The 17,496-nt window shown below is 40.9% G+C and overlaps 1 protein-coding gene across 5 annotated transcripts in view; it reads left to right on the top strand.

Annotated features, from left to right (window-relative positions):
* Positions 1 to 9,536, top strand: part of LOC129767510 (uncharacterized protein CG5098) — a 43,723-nt gene extending 34,187 nt beyond the window's left edge. For all 5 annotated transcript variants that reach the window (XM_055768490.1, XM_055768494.1, XM_055768491.1 and 2 more), the window contains exons 8-9: positions 1,060 to 1,971; positions 8,412 to 9,536. In XM_055768490.1, the coding sequence (XP_055624465.1) occupies positions 1,060 to 1,971; positions 8,412 to 8,813 (1,314 nt within the window). In that variant the 3' untranslated portion in view covers positions 8,814 to 9,536. The remainder of the gene's footprint in view (positions 1 to 1,059; positions 1,972 to 8,411) is intronic.
* Positions 9,537 to 17,496: the final 7,960 nt, after the last annotated feature.

Raw genomic sequence — 17,496 nt, forward strand, 5'->3', positions numbered from 1 at the left:
TGTTAATACCGGCACGGGAGAATTTTGCAAATCCTGGAGATCACGGCTTGACTCATGTTGCTACACAATGTCACACTTTTCTTTGTTGAATTCTGATGATTACGCAGTGTGATCTTCCTTTCCTACTCAGATTACCAAGATCGTATCGGCTATCTACCTGTTATAAAATGCTACCCGCTTATCTGTGCGGTTCTTCTCCTATCCCATCCTTCGCTTTTGCCCTATCTTTGTGTACCTGCGCTGCACTATTATGAGTCACATATAATTTTTTTTTTGTTTATTACCATCTTAGTTTTGTTTGCGTCATAACTATGTGCCTAATTGCACTTCGTTCTTTGTCCTAATTAATTACCTGAGCTAAGTCCGTAACACGCAGAAACAAAATAGTGCTATTTCTTCTCCGCCACTTTACATTTGCTGCCGGTCACGGCTGGTCATTTTCAAACAACTGCAGAGCCATTTTATTCCTCCTTTAATAGATACTTAAATCTACAACAACTGTTCGATACGTGACCAACCGATTAAGAGAATTTTGTTGTTGCTATCTGAATTGAAACATATTGTATTTGACTACAAAAATAAGCTGCAAAACGGCACCCAAGGGCCACCATAAATCTATTTTTACCTGTTATTGATGTTTTCTATAACTGTACACTCAAGAAAAAAAAAAATAGAAAATTTTCGAGAAAAAATCTAGAAAAAGTTTTTGATAGAAAAACTTTTTTGCCTTAAAGTTGCGATGTATGGAAGAGTTGTAGGGTACATATTTATCTACAATTCAAATTCAATTATTTTCCTAAAACTATTACATAGATCACTTTTTTGTAGGATTTACCATTTTCGAGTAAAAAAAATATAAAGAATGGACAAAAATATTTAACTCTTTCCATATGTTAGTCTAGATATATTTTCGGAAAACTAAGTATGCTAAGTTACTTAATTAGGTAAGGTCTTCACGTGCAGAATGTTTCATAAGGTTCTGAGAGGGTCATGTCAATCCCATAGACGAGTTGGCGCGAAATTCGTCTTATGCTTCTCTTGGTGCATTTACCTTTGCAGATTGAGAACAAACTGGAGGAAATGTTCGCTGGGATAGAGGAAACTTTACCGGCCTGTTCCAAATCGCCACAGCCAGAACAGAAAAAAATACTATCATCGAAACAATCCAGTGAATCTACCGACATTTTCACCGAACTATCAGAGAAAACCGATGCTCCTCCGCCGTTATCCGACGGTGTTTTGCCTGATGTTGCTGATAGAAAGAACTCGCCGGAACCCAGCACAAGTGGAACACAGAAAAAATTCCTCACACCAGCAGCTAAACGAGCGAATGTCGGGAAGTCACCTGCCAATTCTGGACCTTCCCCGAGCAAACGTAAAAAAGTACTGAAGAAGAAAACTGCCCAATCGAAAGGGGCATGCTTTGCTGCTGCCGAGGAAAGAGCCAGTGCTTTCAGCACAAAAGCTAGCAAAAAGCCTCTACCGGTGAAATATAGTGCGAAAAAGGGCAATGGAACTGGTTCAGCCAAAAATGCCAAGGTGAAACCGAATGAGAGTGGTGTATTGGATCCAAGTGGAAAACATAGGGGACCATACGTTCAGATAAAATCCGATGGCAGTCATACGGTGATAAATGCTCCTATAAATGAAGAAGATGCGGACAAGCCGCAGAACAAAACGAAGAAATTTGCTAATACAAACAACAGTTCGGAAAAGAGCAAAATCCGAGGTTTGCATGTGAGCACGCTTAGCACCAAATACGACGCGGACACGACCGACACTAGTTGGATGTGTGTGTTTTGTAAGCTGGGGCCTCACAAAATGAGACTTGGGGATTTATTTGGACCATACATAATCAGTACCAAATCCGTGGAGTACGAGCACAGTCAGACGGGTGAAGATTACTTCGCTGAGAAAAGGACACGAGAAAGTCTCGCGTCGAAACGAGACTCCAACATGATAGAGAATACGGTAAGAAAAATATGATTTTTATATCAGCCATGCCAAACCGATATAGTGGTTCCCAGATTTTCGTGAAAAGTGGTAATTTTGTTCTTCGTCACAAAACATTAGACCCGTATTTTTAATTTTTTCGTTATGGTGATCATTTCCATTTTAGGGTGGTTTGAAAAATCAATTATTTCACCTTTTTCCCAAAAATGACTTTTTTTTTTAAATTCATAACTTTTGTACCACTGAACCGTTCCAAATGATCGACATATCAAATTGAAGCCAATGAGCTAGCCTTTTATTAAAAACATAGAACAAGCTAGAAAAATTGGTTTTGTCTTTGTAATTATTGATTTTAGTCGTTTTTTTTTGTTGTTTTCATTGCTTTGGACTAGAGGGCGCTATTTTTTAAAATATTTTTTCTTGAAGGCTGAGGATGTTCTATAAACATATCTCGATATCAAAGATGCTATTTTTTCGTATTTAAGATATGATTTTCCAATGTTAAACGATGGTTCGAAAAAACAATTTTTTCACCATTTTTCCATTACAAAAATTCATAACTTCTGAACTCACTTTGAGCAGTTGATTCGTATTTAGAAGTTCATTTTTTCAAAAAACTTATTTTTTAAATTCTCTAAAAAAAATTTGAATAGCCCTTACAATTTCCAACAAGTCATCCATACTCGAAAGGTGGGTACTTTTACAGGGAAAAGGTTTTTCTAACAACAATTTATTCATGTTTTCTTTGAAAAAAAAACAACTATTCCTAATTTTGTTTGAATACTATATCGCTATCTTATAGTGTATTCGACAAAGTTTTAGATTTTTTTTTGTCGAAGACGTCAACTTTCTATCTTTTATAGTTTTTGGAATATATGGAATTTTTGTATTGCTTTGTTTTAATCGTAACATTTTTATATGTAAGTTCTCGCATTTGACATGTTTCCAAATAGAAAAAATGTTTGCAGAACAAGTAAATCGTGATAATTTATACTTAAAAATGTTATGAAAAAGTTGTTAGAAAAACTTTTTCCCTGTAAAAGAACTCATTTTCCGATGTATGGGTGACTTGTTAGAAATTGTAATGGCTATTTATATCTATTTTTATTAGACTTGAAAAAAAATATATTTGAGAGCAATGAATTTAAATTTTCAAAATATTTTATTATCAATGAATTTTTTTTTAAATTTGTCATATTTTTCAATGAAAACTTGTTGTTTATCTTTAACTAAAATTTTGAAGGTCTTATAATTTTTGAGTGAAAATTTTCTTGAAATTTTGAGTTTTTTTCAACTTTTTTTCGAAAAATATTAACTCAAAAATTAAAAGACCTACCGAACATCAGTTAAACAATAAAATATAGGAAACTATTTATGTTTTCATTAAAAATATGAAATAAATTTTCAAAGAAAAGTTTAATTGAAGATCAAATATTTAGAAAATTCTAATTTATTTTTCTCAAATATATGTTTTTTTCAAAAATCTGAAAAAATAGATATGCCCTTACAACAAGTCACCCAGAAATCGGAAGATGGGGTCTTTTACAGGGAAAGAGTTTTTCTATTCCATTCCATTCTATGTTTTAAAGAGGCTTTAACCTTTTCAGTTCATTCGCCTCTAAAAAGTTTTTCTTACAACAACTTTTCGTGTTTCCTATTAATGTTGAACTCGTAACATTTTTGTGTATAAATGATCGAGATTTACATGTTGTACAAAATTTTTCCTATTTAGAAACATGTCAAATGCGAGAATTTACACACAAAAATGTTACGAGTAAAACATTACTTTTTCAGGAGCCTCCAGACAAAAATACCATTTACACCAAAAGTTCATATTTTAATAAGATCTAAAACGTTGTCGAATACATTATACCGCTATTTTGAGTTTAACCAAAATTAGGACGAGTCCAGTTCGTCATAAACTTTCCTGAACAAACTGACAATGACGAGCTGGACGCGACAGAATTTATTGATTCTTTGATGCTTTTTATGAGAGCAGAGCAGTATCTGTGACAGTGTTGAGTTGAGTGATGTTAGTCAGATGAATAATAATTTCCTTCTCTTAAAACTAAGAAAATTAAATCGTCTGCCAGAGTAGTGCTGACTGAAAATAAATTGTCGTTCAAGGAGTTATGCAATAACTGTAAAATATCGCCCAGTATGGAAAAGGTGCCCAGGCATGCATAGCGGAAAAATCAAAATGTTATTGGTGTAAAGTGTAATGTGTAACTTTGAGAAGAAAATCAAAGATAGCTTATTGGTTTTATTTACGGACAGAAGCGACTACTCATGATGGATGTTTTTACTCAATTGAAAGATACAATATACAACGGGAAACAATTGATCGACATAGGTCAGATGCGGACCTGTTCCGGATGCGTTCCGAATACTCCCGGGTGGCTATTCTATCATTGAACCTCTAACGACATGGAATCCAACAAGTAGTAAATTGGTGAACTCATCTGCATGTGTCCCCAACCCCTTGGTATCATTGGAATGTTACTTTCTTAAGGTGAAGGTCGATGGAAACCACAAAGTGTTGCCACTGCGGGTTTTCATTCTGCCACTCCGCATTTATCGAGGTACACCTTGTCCTTAAGAAATAGTTACTGAAAAAATATTTTTTTCTTATATATATATATATATATATATATATATATATATATATATATATATATATATATATATATATATAATATCAAGTCCGACCTGTATGATGTGCTACTAGCTGACCCGGCAAACGTTGTTCTGCCATACAATTTATTTCTAGAGAATATTTTGGTTGGTAAAAATAACGAATATATTTCAAATGATGATTTTCACAGCGAAACATACATACAGTGTCGGACAATAGAATAGGACCACAGCTCAATCCAAAACAGAAAGTGACAAAACTTTGAGAAAAAAAATTCCATTTAAGTGCATCAAACCATTTACAAATTGTAAATTCCATTCTTCGAAGAAATTAAAATCATCCGTAGTTAAACCAATTGTCCTTTATTTAAAAATGCGTTTTAAGCATACTTATTGACTAAAATAACGCGACATAAAATAGGACCGCTTTAGAATTCATGGCCACTTTAGGGGCATCTCCCACTCGGCGTGTGGCAGCATTACTTCCCGAAGTATCTGGGCGTAGAGATGCTGGTCCATAATCCGGTCGATCCAGTACAAGGGACCCACCCCGTACCAAGAAAAGCACCCCCACACCATGATGTTACCTCCTCCATGTTTGAATGTTTCATTTGTATACTGGGGCATATACGCACAGCCGAGTGGGCGATGGACCCAACTCTTTCCGTCCGAGCCGATGAGGTTCAGCTTGGTCTCATCCGACCACAGCACATTTCTCCATAGTTTCTCCTTTTCCGGGTCCATCGCCCACTCGGCTGTGCGTATATGCCCCAGTATACAAATGAAACATTCAAACATGGAGGAGGTAACATCATGGTGTGGGGGTGCTTTTCTTGGTACGGGGTGGGTCCCTTGTACTGGATCGACCGGATTATGGACCAGCATCTCTACGCCCAGATACTTCGGGAAGTAATGCTGCCACACGCCGAGTGGGAGATGCCCCTAAAGTGGCAGTTCCAGCAGGACAACGACCCCAAACATACCGCTAAAACGGTTAAAAAGTGGTTCCAGGATAATAAGGTAGACGTTATGGAGTGGCCAGCACAGTCCCTTGATCTCAATCCCATAGAGAATCTATGGGAAATAGTTAAACGTAAGGTGTACACCGAAAAATCAAAAAACAAGCAGCAGCTGTGGGAGAGAATCCAGGCGGTGTGGTACGCTATCCCGCTGAGAACGTGCCAAAAGCTGGTGGAGTCGATGCCGAACCGGGTGCGAGAAGTGATGAGTAATAAGGGTTATACCACCAAGTACTAACCCTGCAAATCGATCACGGTATGAATTTCCTTTTTTTTAAATTTTTTTACCATGAATTCTAAAGCGGTCCTATTTTATGTCGCGTTATTATAGTCAGTAAGTATGCTTAAAACGCATTTTTAAATAAAGGACAATTGGTTTAACTACGGATGATTTTAATTTCTTCGAAGAATGGAATTTACAATTTGTAAATGGTTTGATGCACTTAAATGGAATTTTTTTTCTCAAAGTTTTGTCACTTTCTGTTTTGGATTGAGCTGTGGTCCTATTCTATTGTCCGACACTGTATGCGTACTTCTTATTTTCAAATTTTCCCTTTCTATTTTAAATATCCTATATCAAGATAATCACTGAGATGAACCAGCCCAAGAAGTTGATAGTCTCAAAAATAAAGATTGAAAAAAATTGAGTAAAGATAAGCATAGTAAATTTTTTCGAATTTTTCTAATCATCTCAAATATTTTCCAAAGTACTCTATCATTCTAATTTGGGTGAAGACAAACTCACAAAATATATGGACGACATAGATCTGATCAGCCGTTCTCCCGTGAAGATGAGTTATACGTACGTGGGAAAAAGTCTCTTTTATATATTATGTGCTATAAGCTAAATCTACATTTGAATCACATTCTTTGTAGAGTCCAAACATGCCTATAACGATAATGTCTTATTACTTAGTGTTTCCTAAGATGAATATAAGAAACCATTGAAACACTGCTCATTTAATTTCTATTTTCTGTACACTGCACTGCGATGAACAAAGAGAAGCAATTGTTTTTTTTAATGTTATAATTACCTAAATTTCTGCATTTGAATCTTCAAGTAGATAATGAAACAATCAGATCAGTAGTAAAATTAAAATAATATTGGCTCTTAGTATTATAACTCCTCGGATTCGACATCGAATTATTCCACACTCTCAGCATTTACTCATACCGTTGGTGTGAGTCACTTCACCTTCTTGTGCTAAAATTGTTGCTAAATTACCATGTTGCTTGTTGCTAAAATTACCAACATTGCATATTGCCTTTACAAATTCAATTAATTGAAAAAAAAACACGAACCTGCTGTTCTTATCATATGCCAGAGTATTCAGGAAAAACAGTACTATCATAGACTCGCAACAAATCCAGAGCACCTTTACCAGACATTTCACTAAATTTCTTCCAAACTTTTTTGATTTTATCCGATAACAACTGAAACTACCGACGGAGACGTTTTGCCTATTATCGGAAATGTAAATACCAACGCTACGGACAGAGCAACCTGGTGATTACGTCTAGCTATGCGAACAAATGTTCATTGAAACGAATGATTGTCCTCATAAATAGACGCAAGCGTTTTCCAAATGGAAAAATATGTCTTAATCCGCAAAATCTCCCAGGCCCTCTTTTTGCCGATAATATCCTTCAACTGGACAGATTATTTCATTGGAAATTTGCATGGTTACGCTTGTAGACAAAAAAATAACAACAAAATTGCATTTTCCCAACACTAATGGTGTTGGTGATTACGTCTCCTATGCAAACATGGGCAGTGCTGTTTTACATTATAGCGCTTTTCTACCCATCATACCATATGGTCTGGAGTCGATGGCCAGTTTCTCGTGTTCATCGTCATCTAGCTGGGTAGGCATATGTCCCTTGAAATTTTCGATCCCGGGAACGTGTGAGAGTGATAGTATTCGATGTTGCTGGAAATGATTGACGCCACCGACGAACGCAGGCCTGAGTCTCTCAAGAAAAATGCCAGATAGAAGGTTAGCTTATTGGCTTATTGGCTTGAATTTAATACATCAATCAACTAAATCGGTTCAGTAGTTCAAATGTTATGAATTTTAGCAAAAAGTGATTTTTGGATGAAGAGGAAAAAATGATTTTTTTGGACCACCGGTTAACTTTGAAAAACTATATCTCAAAAACGAAAAAAATAGCATCTCTGATATCGAGATCTTGTTCTTCTTCTTGGATGGCACTAACGTTCCCTGTGGAACTTTTGCCTTCTCAACGTGGGTATTACTTGCGTCATTTTCATTAGTAGTACCTACTTGAGATTTCTATGCTATTTCTAACAGGCCTCGAATGTATTATGGAGTGGCAAGCTCTTGAATACGCGTGATCACAGTGCAAGTCGGAGGAAATTTCTTTGACGAAAAATCTTCCGACCAGAAAGGGAATCGAACCCGAACCCCCGGCATGAAAATGTGGGCTACGGGAGCACCGTCTGATATAGAGATATGTTATGTAAAAATCTTCAGCTTTCAAGAAAAAATATAAAAAATAGTGCCCTCTAGTCCAAAGCCATGAACACAACAAAAAAAAAATCAATAATTACGAAAACAAAATCCATTGCCAAAAAAGTCATTTTTGGGAAAAAGTTGAAAAAATGATTTTTCGGACCACCCTAAAATGGGAATGGTCACCCTAACGACAAAATAAAAAAATACGGGTCTAACATTTTGCAATAAAGAACAAAACTACCACTTTTCATGGAAATCTGAGAACCACTATATCGGTTTGGCATGGAACGGCTGATATAATAGCCATCTGTATTGATATATTTTTCAGTTAAAAGCAAAGAAGAAGAAAACAAACGATGTTCCTGTATGCGTGGTACCAAGCACGAGTGGTACACAGGACAGCAGGAGTGAGACGCGGGTAGCTGCCGATATGTTTTACGGTATGATAAAAGCTGGCGATGATTCCTATGAAGTGTGGATGCACGAGGATTGTTTGGTTTGGGCTCCGGGAGTGCACATTATTGGTACACGAATTGTTGGTTTGGAGGCAGCCATTTGGAACTGTTTTAGACACCAGTGTAGAGCATGCTCTCATTATGGGGCCACGATAAGTTGTCTCCACAGAGGATGCAGCGAGGAGGCGCACATTGTTTGTGCAAGAAAAAACAATTGGGAGCTAAGCGATGAGTTCAAATCACACTGTGACCAACACTCTAACTCACACTCTTGAGTATTAGAAAAGTAGGAGACTCATCGCGGTCCCGTTTTGATTTCTTCATAGTTATCGATACATTCAATTTTGTTATATAACTCTTGCAAGCGGAGACTATCGATGAGCAGATCTGTTTCCAGTGCGATAAGCAAGGACAGAACAATTCTTTTCTGGTCACCAGTAGAGAACAATGCGCTTTTTTTTCGGTCACATGGAAGATACTACGATATGATTTCTTCCCGAGTGCTGATGAATAAAAAGTCACAATTCAAATTACGAGTGTACATTTTAATCGTGTAAATATAGCCAGCTAGTGTATGATAGTTTTAAAATTTAGTTTTTAAAATTAGACAGAGAACCTTGAGGATATTTGGCATGACCCAGAAATGTACTTTCATGACGGTATATATGGAATAATTGTGAGCAAACATAATTTATTTAATAATGTTAGTAATATCAAAGATCAACACACTTTTTGCTAGGTTAGAGTTTTCTTTTTAAAAAGAAAGAAAGGAAATTAGGACACTGAAAGAAAGAAAAAAAATAACTTTAAAAGAAGCGAATAATGACGGATAGAAAATTCGTTGGATGCATGTGATTAACTAAAAAAGTATCAAGGACAACACGTATGTAGTATATATGCTAATAAATAGTGTCCAACTTGATGGAGGAAAACAATCCACAAAATTCTCATAAAGAAGGTTTTAGAAAGCCAAGGCAAAAACAGCAAAGATAATAAAATGTATTGAAAATCTACAAAACATAGTGTTAATCAACTTGGTCAACTGGTGTCGGTCATTTCAACTTCATATTTTCAAATAAGATAGCTTCAGTACTATCTGCGTTAGTGGCACAGTGTGTGAGAGGAACGTGAACAAAAATCGTGAAAAGTAATGAAAAAAGTGTGAATGCAGTCTGTTGCACTTAGCATCCAAGAACCGAAGTGATTCTCCCATTGTGCAATGTAGTCCTCACGTTGATGAACGCGAGCCTCTTAACGTTCACAGCATAGCTACAAGGAATCGGACGTGCCGCAGGTTACGAAAAGGGCATGGAGATCTGGATATGGAGATTAGATACGAACAAGGTTTGTATGTGGGATAATCTATCTGCGCACGTTCAAACATTGTAATTTTAGAAATATTGCAGCCATGGGTGAAATATTTCACACAGAGGTGAGTGTCTTTACTAAAGGAGGGTACAGTGATTCGCCTCTAATTGGCATTCAGTGTCGCATTAGAGACGATTGTGACCTGTAATTAAACATATCAACAAACACAACACAATAATGCATACAAATTGCATACAATTCATTTCGTTTTCATCGGTTCAACGGTTCAACAACACATAATCTTGGTTGAAAACACTCCTAAAGATTTATCGTGTTGTAGAAACTTGCACAAAGGATGTTTACGAAATTATCCAATCAAATGTTTGAACAATGTTAGGGGCTGTACACATACCACGTGGATAGAAAAAAGCACGATTTGAGACTCGCCCCTCCCCCTCCGTGGACTAGCGTGGACACTTGGGTCTATTCTGTGCATCGGGTGATACGAAACGACAATTGTTACTTTACCTTCACGGGAATTTTACCCGATTCCGAAAGTTTGCTCGTTTCAAATGTTAGGTTCATTTCTTAAAAAGTGACGGTATGAAGCATAAGAGACGAGGCGTTCATTCGACTTGTTGTCAAATCGGTGAACTCGGATCTTTGTGTTGTTACTGTATCAGGGATGCCAGGTGATGTAAAAAAATGTTTTTTTTTTATCTTCGCAGTTTGTAAAATGTCCTCCAAATGAAGTAATTTCTTTAAGTCTGGCATCTCTGCTACTGATAGTGCCTTGTTTTTTTATATTCTTTATTTGAAAGGCTATCAGCCTATTGGGCTGGTTCGCCTCTTTATCGACGGCATTGCCGCAAGGCTTGAGATCAAATTATTACAAAAAGTTGGACTTCAAGTGACACAAAAATTAAACACAAATGAAACCATTTTCAAAACATAATTTGGCAAAAAAAAAACTTGCTGTTTGCTTGTTGGACCTGATGGCAAGGATGTCCTCGGATCATGGCTCCAGGCCAGTGGAGAGGAAGCCGTGCCGTTGAAGATGCCGAAGTGTTCTTATTCCCCTTAATCGTGGAGGGGAAGGAACAAGGATCTTCATGACTGATCCATTCTTCAATTCCAGTGAGGTACATATAGAGGTGGAGCAGTAGGCGAAGTGTATCTGTATTGGCATGTAAAATATCGTGTCGTAATTATTTGCATTCAATATGGAATGTATATGGAAGAAACAAAACAATGTTGAAAGTACTCACGGTTGCATGATAATTTGAGCCAAAACTACTTCCTGAACATGTGGAAATTTATACCAAGGCTATTCACAGTGGACATTCCGGGCAGAACGGAATGATACGACGGTCACGTGTAAGAAAGAAAGAAAATTAATCTCGGGAGTAACATAAAACTACGTGTATATTTATTTGCGTACTGCGGTGGAATGACGATAATTTACATCTCAACTGTTCGTATTTTATTAACGGCGTCTAACGACTATCGCTGTCTACTCGTTTTATTTCTTGCAGTGCTGCCGTTTAGAAGGGGAAAATATCGCCGAACTTCAACAGAACATAGCATTTTTACATGGATGCGATGGGCAATCAATAATAAATACCACGACTGAGGTCACTATTTGCGAAATAGTTATGGCAAAACATGCTATGTCGCTCGAAACTCGACCATCTTCATTACCTTTTTTCCAGGATATTGGTTCAGTTCCATGAAGATTTCGCAGATCATCCTATTTGGGGCAACCACACAGGAAGTGTTCGACGGAGTTGTAAACTTGGCAGTGGTTGCAGAGTAGATGAAAAGGTCCTCTGTTGAATCCATGTGAGACCGAGCAGAGACCGGTCCTCAGTCTGGACAGGATTCGATGTTCTTTAATTCTTTTCTCGTCGTTGAACCTGACAGTCGAGCCCTTGATTTTTCTGAGAAACTGTCCTCTATCTGCTAACCACCTTTTGGCCCAAAATATGCCAAAAGAGTTGGTGATCAACAACTTCACGTCGTCCAGCGGCCGAGGTAAAAACGGTCCGGTGTGACCGATTCCGGCAAATCGGTCGGCCGCCTCATTCCTTGCGATGCCGTTGTGCCCGGGTGCCCACATGAGCACTGTGTCGGGCAATAGGTACTTCCTGATGGCCTGTACCTAAGGATGTTCGGACCTGGTCGCACCGATGGCATCAATTTCGCTCGCCAAATCGGAGACGACTAACAACGGCTTGGAAGATGAAATTGTGGTTGGCTCGAAGATGCCGGCCACCTCGGACGAGAAGACCTGGCAGAAGTCCGCGAGTTTCTAGCTGGAAATTAGACTACTATTACTATCGCTTATCCCAAATCCAACTCCTAACGGTCCTTTTGAGCCGTCCGAATGTATGATCCTTTTTTTGATTCTTTATTTGAGAGGCTTCCTGGGCTGGTTCACCTCTGTAGTGACGGCAGTAAATATTGCCGCAAGGTACAACAACTTACATAAAATGTACATAAAACATTAACGTAGAATGACTACGTAGACTGGACCTTGAAATGACGACGAAAGAAGAACGCATTAAAACCTTTTTAAATAAATTGAATAAAAAATACTAGTTTTTCTCCAATTGCTGCTTGCTTGCTGGACCAGATGGTAAGGATGTCCTCGGATCATGACTCCAGGCCAGTGGAAAGGAAGCCATACCGTTGAAGATGCCGAGAAGTTCTTATTCCCCTTCATCGTGGAGTTGGATCTTCGTGGCTGATCCATTGTTCACGCGTTAGACTCTGAAGAATAGTTCGGCATCTTTTAAGTAGCAGAAAAGCGCTGCTACTTTCGCTGGTTCGTCGCTTAAGATATCTCGCACGCTCCCGCTGATTCCATAAAGATTTCGCAGATCGTCGTATTTTGGGCAACCACACAGGAAATGATCGACAGAGTTGTGGGTTTGGCAGTGGTCGCAGAGTAGTCGGAAAGGTCCTCCTCTGAAGCCGTGCGAAACCGAGCAATGACCGGTCCTCAGTCTAGACAGGATATGTTGTTCTCGCATCCTTTTTACGTCCTCGAACCCTACAATCGAACCCTTTACCTTTCTGAGGAACAGCCCTCTCTCTGCCAGCCACCTTTCAGACCAAAAGGAGCGGAAAGAATTGGTGATCCACAACTTCGTGTCGTCAAGCGGCACCTCCCGAGTGAAAATCCGGGAACCCACATGAGCACAGTGTCGGGCAATAGGTACTTCCTGACGGCCTGTACCCATGGGTGTTTGGACCTAGCCGCACCGATGGCATCAATGGAACTTGCCGAATCGGAGACGACCATCAGCGGCAAAGAGGACGGGATTGTAGTTGCCTCTAAAATGCCGGCCACCTCTGCCGAGAAGACTTGGCAGATGTCCGCCACTTTTTTGCTGGAAATCAGTCTGTTATTGCCGTCGCTTACCCCAAATCCAACTCCTGATGGTCCTTTTGAGCCGTCCGTATACCTGATTTCGTGGAGGCGGTATTTTTCTGCTATGATGGCCTTGAAATGTTCTGGCAGACCGGCTGAGCTCACCCCGGCTCGGAAGTTGTTCCTGATACCGTTCTCCACGAGAGTCATTGGGAACCTCCAATCGTTCGCCCCAAACCAAGATTGTTTTGCCACCGGGGGAAGGTTGGAATGCACCACCCGCTGCAGGATCGTGTTGCTAAGGGCGGTCAGGAGGGTCTCTCCCCTACCGCTGGTTTTCGATAAAGAACTGGCAGTCCTAGATACGATGGCCAAATCGATAATTAGGTCGAAAGGGGGTTCCCCAAATTCAACGGAGACAGAGGCAGCTGGTGTTGATGGCAAGTGGACGGAGACAGTCCGTAGTGCCTTATTATAAATCGGTGCCTGAGTTTTTGGGAGCTTGTCTCCGGCCAAATACGTCAGCTCGAGGCCATAGGTGAGGCGGCTGCTGATGATAGCTTTGGCCACCCGTAACCGGATCTTCCTGTTGTTGCTCCGGTGCGGTTTGGAAATGGTTTTCAGAAGGTTCAACCGGGTGGCACAGCTCTTCTTAACTTCCTCGAAATGGCGGAGGAAGCTAAGTTTGTGGTCAACCATCACTCCGAGGATCTTTAATGTTTTTCGACGAGGAATGTATTCTTTGTATAGATGGATCCTGGAAGTGGGACCCTGATGTCTGTGACTGCATATCACCATATGGCCGCTCTTCTGCGCTGAAAGTTTGAATCCTCTCTCGGCTGCCCACCGGCCGATGGCGTTGGTTAGCTGCCTGTATCCTGATGCGTGGAATCCTGTGGGTATCACCCAAATGTATGATCTTGTGGAGACGGTATTTTTCTGCTATGATGGTCCTCAAATATTCTAGCAAACAGGTCGAGCTCGCCCCGGCTCGGAAGTTGTTCCTGATACTGTTCTCGACGAGAACAGTTGGGAACCTCCAATCGTTCGCACCAAACCAGAATTGTTTTGCCTCCGGGGGGAGGTTGGAATGCGCCACCCGCTGCAGGATCGTGTTGCTAAGGGCGGTCAGGTGGGTCTACCCTCCACCGCTGGTTCTCGGCAAGAAACTGGCAGTTCTGGCTACGATCGCCGAGTCTATGATTACATCGAAATGAGGTACTCCAATTTCAGCGCAGACAGAGACACCTGGTGTTGATGGCAGGAGACCGGAGACAGTCCGTAGTGCTTTGTTGTAGATCGGTGCCAGAGTTTTTGGGAGCTTGTTTCTAGCCAAACACGTTAGTTCAAGGCCATAGGTGAGGTGGCTGGTGATGATAGCTTTGGCCACCCGTAGCCGGATATTTCTGTTGTTGCTCTGGTACGGTTTGGAAATGGTTTTCAACAGATTCAACCGGTTGGCACAGCTCTTCTTAACTTCTTGAAAATGGCGGAGGAAGCTAAGTTTGTGGTGAACCAACACTCCGAGGATCTTTAGCGTTTTTCGGCGAGTTAGTGGTAACAACAACATGTTCATGTTGTAACATATAACATGTTCATGTTCATGTTGTATGTTGTTGTATGGAGACTCGATTCGTGCCGGCAGATCTGTTGATGTTGAAGAGTTGTTCGCCAGCGGTGCAGAGAAAATGGCTGAAGCACTGTCGCTGAGGTAGGCTATGCGATTCCGCTCGTCGAACGCAGCCTCCGTAGTAGAACAGTACTCAACAAACACGAAGACTCCCCCACGAAGGCTCGGCATGAAGTTTATGTCTCCGCTCAGATAGTTTCTGAGCAGAGTTTCAGGGTTGAGAGTAGAGAATGTTATTTTTATGTAGTTGGACCCTGGAGTTGGGACCCTGATGTCTGTCGCTGCATAAATATCACCATATGGCCGCTCTTCTGCGCTGAAAGTCTAAATCCTTTCTTGGTCGCCAACCGGCCGATAGCATTGGTAGCTGCCTGTATCCTGATGCGTAGAGTCCTATGGGTGTCACCCACTGCCATTGGAATGTCGTCCGCGTAGACAAACACGAAGACTCCCCCAGGCAGGACCTGGAACAGGCTATTCATGGCGACGAGAGAGAGAGGGTGACGACCACTCTTCCAGGTCCAGTGCTACCATATCCATGTGCTGAAGTTTCCTGTTGACTTCGGCTATCACGTCTCTGAGGGTCGCGAAGTAGTTGTTGGTGCTCATACTCGGTCGGAAGGCGAACTGTCGATAGTCCAATTTCCTGTTTTCGTTTAGAAAGGCGACCAGGCGTTTGTTCGCCATTCTTTCCAGGATCTTGGATGAACAGGAGGTTAAGGAAATTGGACGGTAGCCCTTCACGTTGTTGCTGCTTTGGCCGACCTAAGGTATGGGTACTACTAGGCTGTGTCTTCAACCCTCGGGGAATTCGTGTGTATTCCACAGGTCGTTAAAGATGCTGAGAAGGACGGACTGTCCGAGCAGGGACAGCTGTTTCAGCATCTTATAGCCAATACCGTCAGGGTCAGTTGACTTACGGAACGTAGTGCGACGGAAAGTTCCTTGATGGCGAAGTTTCGGTTGAGAAAATTGTTAGGACGACTCACAAGGACCACAAAGTTGCTGACCGAAGTGATATCGATTCTCTGTGTACGGACGAATTCGGGCTCATATTCGAAGATCGAGGACAGTTCCGCGAAATATTCCCCGAGCGTATTAGAAGTATCTGCCGGATCGCTGAGGGTTACACCATCCACTTGAAGAATGGGGTTGTGTGCCCTTCTCTTCCCATTTAGTGAGTTTACTCTGCGCCAAAGTTCCGCAGAGGACTGGTTTTCGTTGACAGATTCCAGAAAACCGGTCCAACTGCCCAACTTGGCCTTCCGGATTAACCGCCGTACCCTGATGTGTTGCGCTCGATACCTGTTCATGGTAGCTTCCTTCATCGGGTCTCCGACAGATAGTCGTTTGGCCACACGCAGAAACTTTCTCCTCTTCTTGACCTCACCTTTGATGTCCTCGGACCACCAATGCAGTGCTTTTTTCCCCGGAGTGGTTTTCGTTCTTGGGATGGAGGCTTCGGCCGCCTCCATGATGGTTTTGTTGAAAGTGGCAATGGTGGTTGGATTGTCTCTAGATAGTAAGAAGTCGGAGGATGTTTGAAAAGCTGTCCAGTCAGCTCTTTCGACGATCCATCTGAGTCTGCTAGTCGTGAGCGGCGGTGGGCCGTTGAGACTGATGGTTATCGGGTGATGCTCGCTGCCATGAAGGTCGTCGACTTTGTTCCACACTAACCTACCCACCAGGTTGAGACTAGGTGCTGAAATATCAATGGCTGTATTGCTGGTACCTCTACGGAAAGAATCGGTGCCGTCATTTAAGACCGAGAGCTCCAACACCTTCAAGAGGTCGGCGATGATATTCCCTCTGACGTCTGGTGTTTGTATTCCCCAGTTGCGATGATGAGTATTGAAGTCCCCCAAGATGATAGTTGGGTCCTCTATGCGTGCTAACACCTCGAGCAGCTTCCGTCATAGTTCCGGGACTGTGTCACATGGCAGCTATATACAAATGATGGTCACCGGAGTCGGGGTCTCGTTTCGGGCTGCCCCGCTTGGTGTGCCAGTGGAATTTACCCCCAAAATTTTTTTGGATGTTTGTTCGGGAAACTCAGTTAATCTCTTGGAGTACGATGATGGATGAATCATTTCTTCAATACGAACAAATGATTACTAAGCCAACGGTAGTCCCACATCAACTTTGCGGTTATATCATAGATATAACTCACCCATTTTCATATAATAGAAATATTTGCCGGTGTAGTTATTCTCCCAATTGAGATAACAGATCCTCAAGTGCTTGCAATTCGTCACACGCACTCCGAAAATTGAAAACAAATTGAATATATTAATACTAGAGGCGAATGAACTGCAAATTACGCAAATTATGAACTGCATGAATTACAATCGATTTTTTACGACCAAAAACGATCTTTACTATTTCACTTCCATTTTTGATTTATTTTTATGCGCTGTCAACACCTCAACACACCGACGATTGTCACGTAGAAATCTCAGTTTATGTGACAATCGTCACGTAGATTTGAGAGCGGGAATACGGTGTGAGTTCATTCAAGTGAAATTTGTCATGGCACACGTCTGGTGGAATCGCGTGACATACGTGACAATCGTCATCTCACCTCACACGCCGCGTAGAATCAGGCCGAGAGTATTTTCTTTCAGAATAAGATTACACTGAGAGC

The sequence above is a fragment of the Toxorhynchites rutilus genome, chromosome 2 (assembly GCF_029784135.1).
Source record: "Toxorhynchites rutilus septentrionalis strain SRP chromosome 2, ASM2978413v1, whole genome shotgun sequence".
Taxonomy (NCBI): Eukaryota; Metazoa; Arthropoda; class Insecta; order Diptera; family Culicidae; genus Toxorhynchites; species Toxorhynchites rutilus.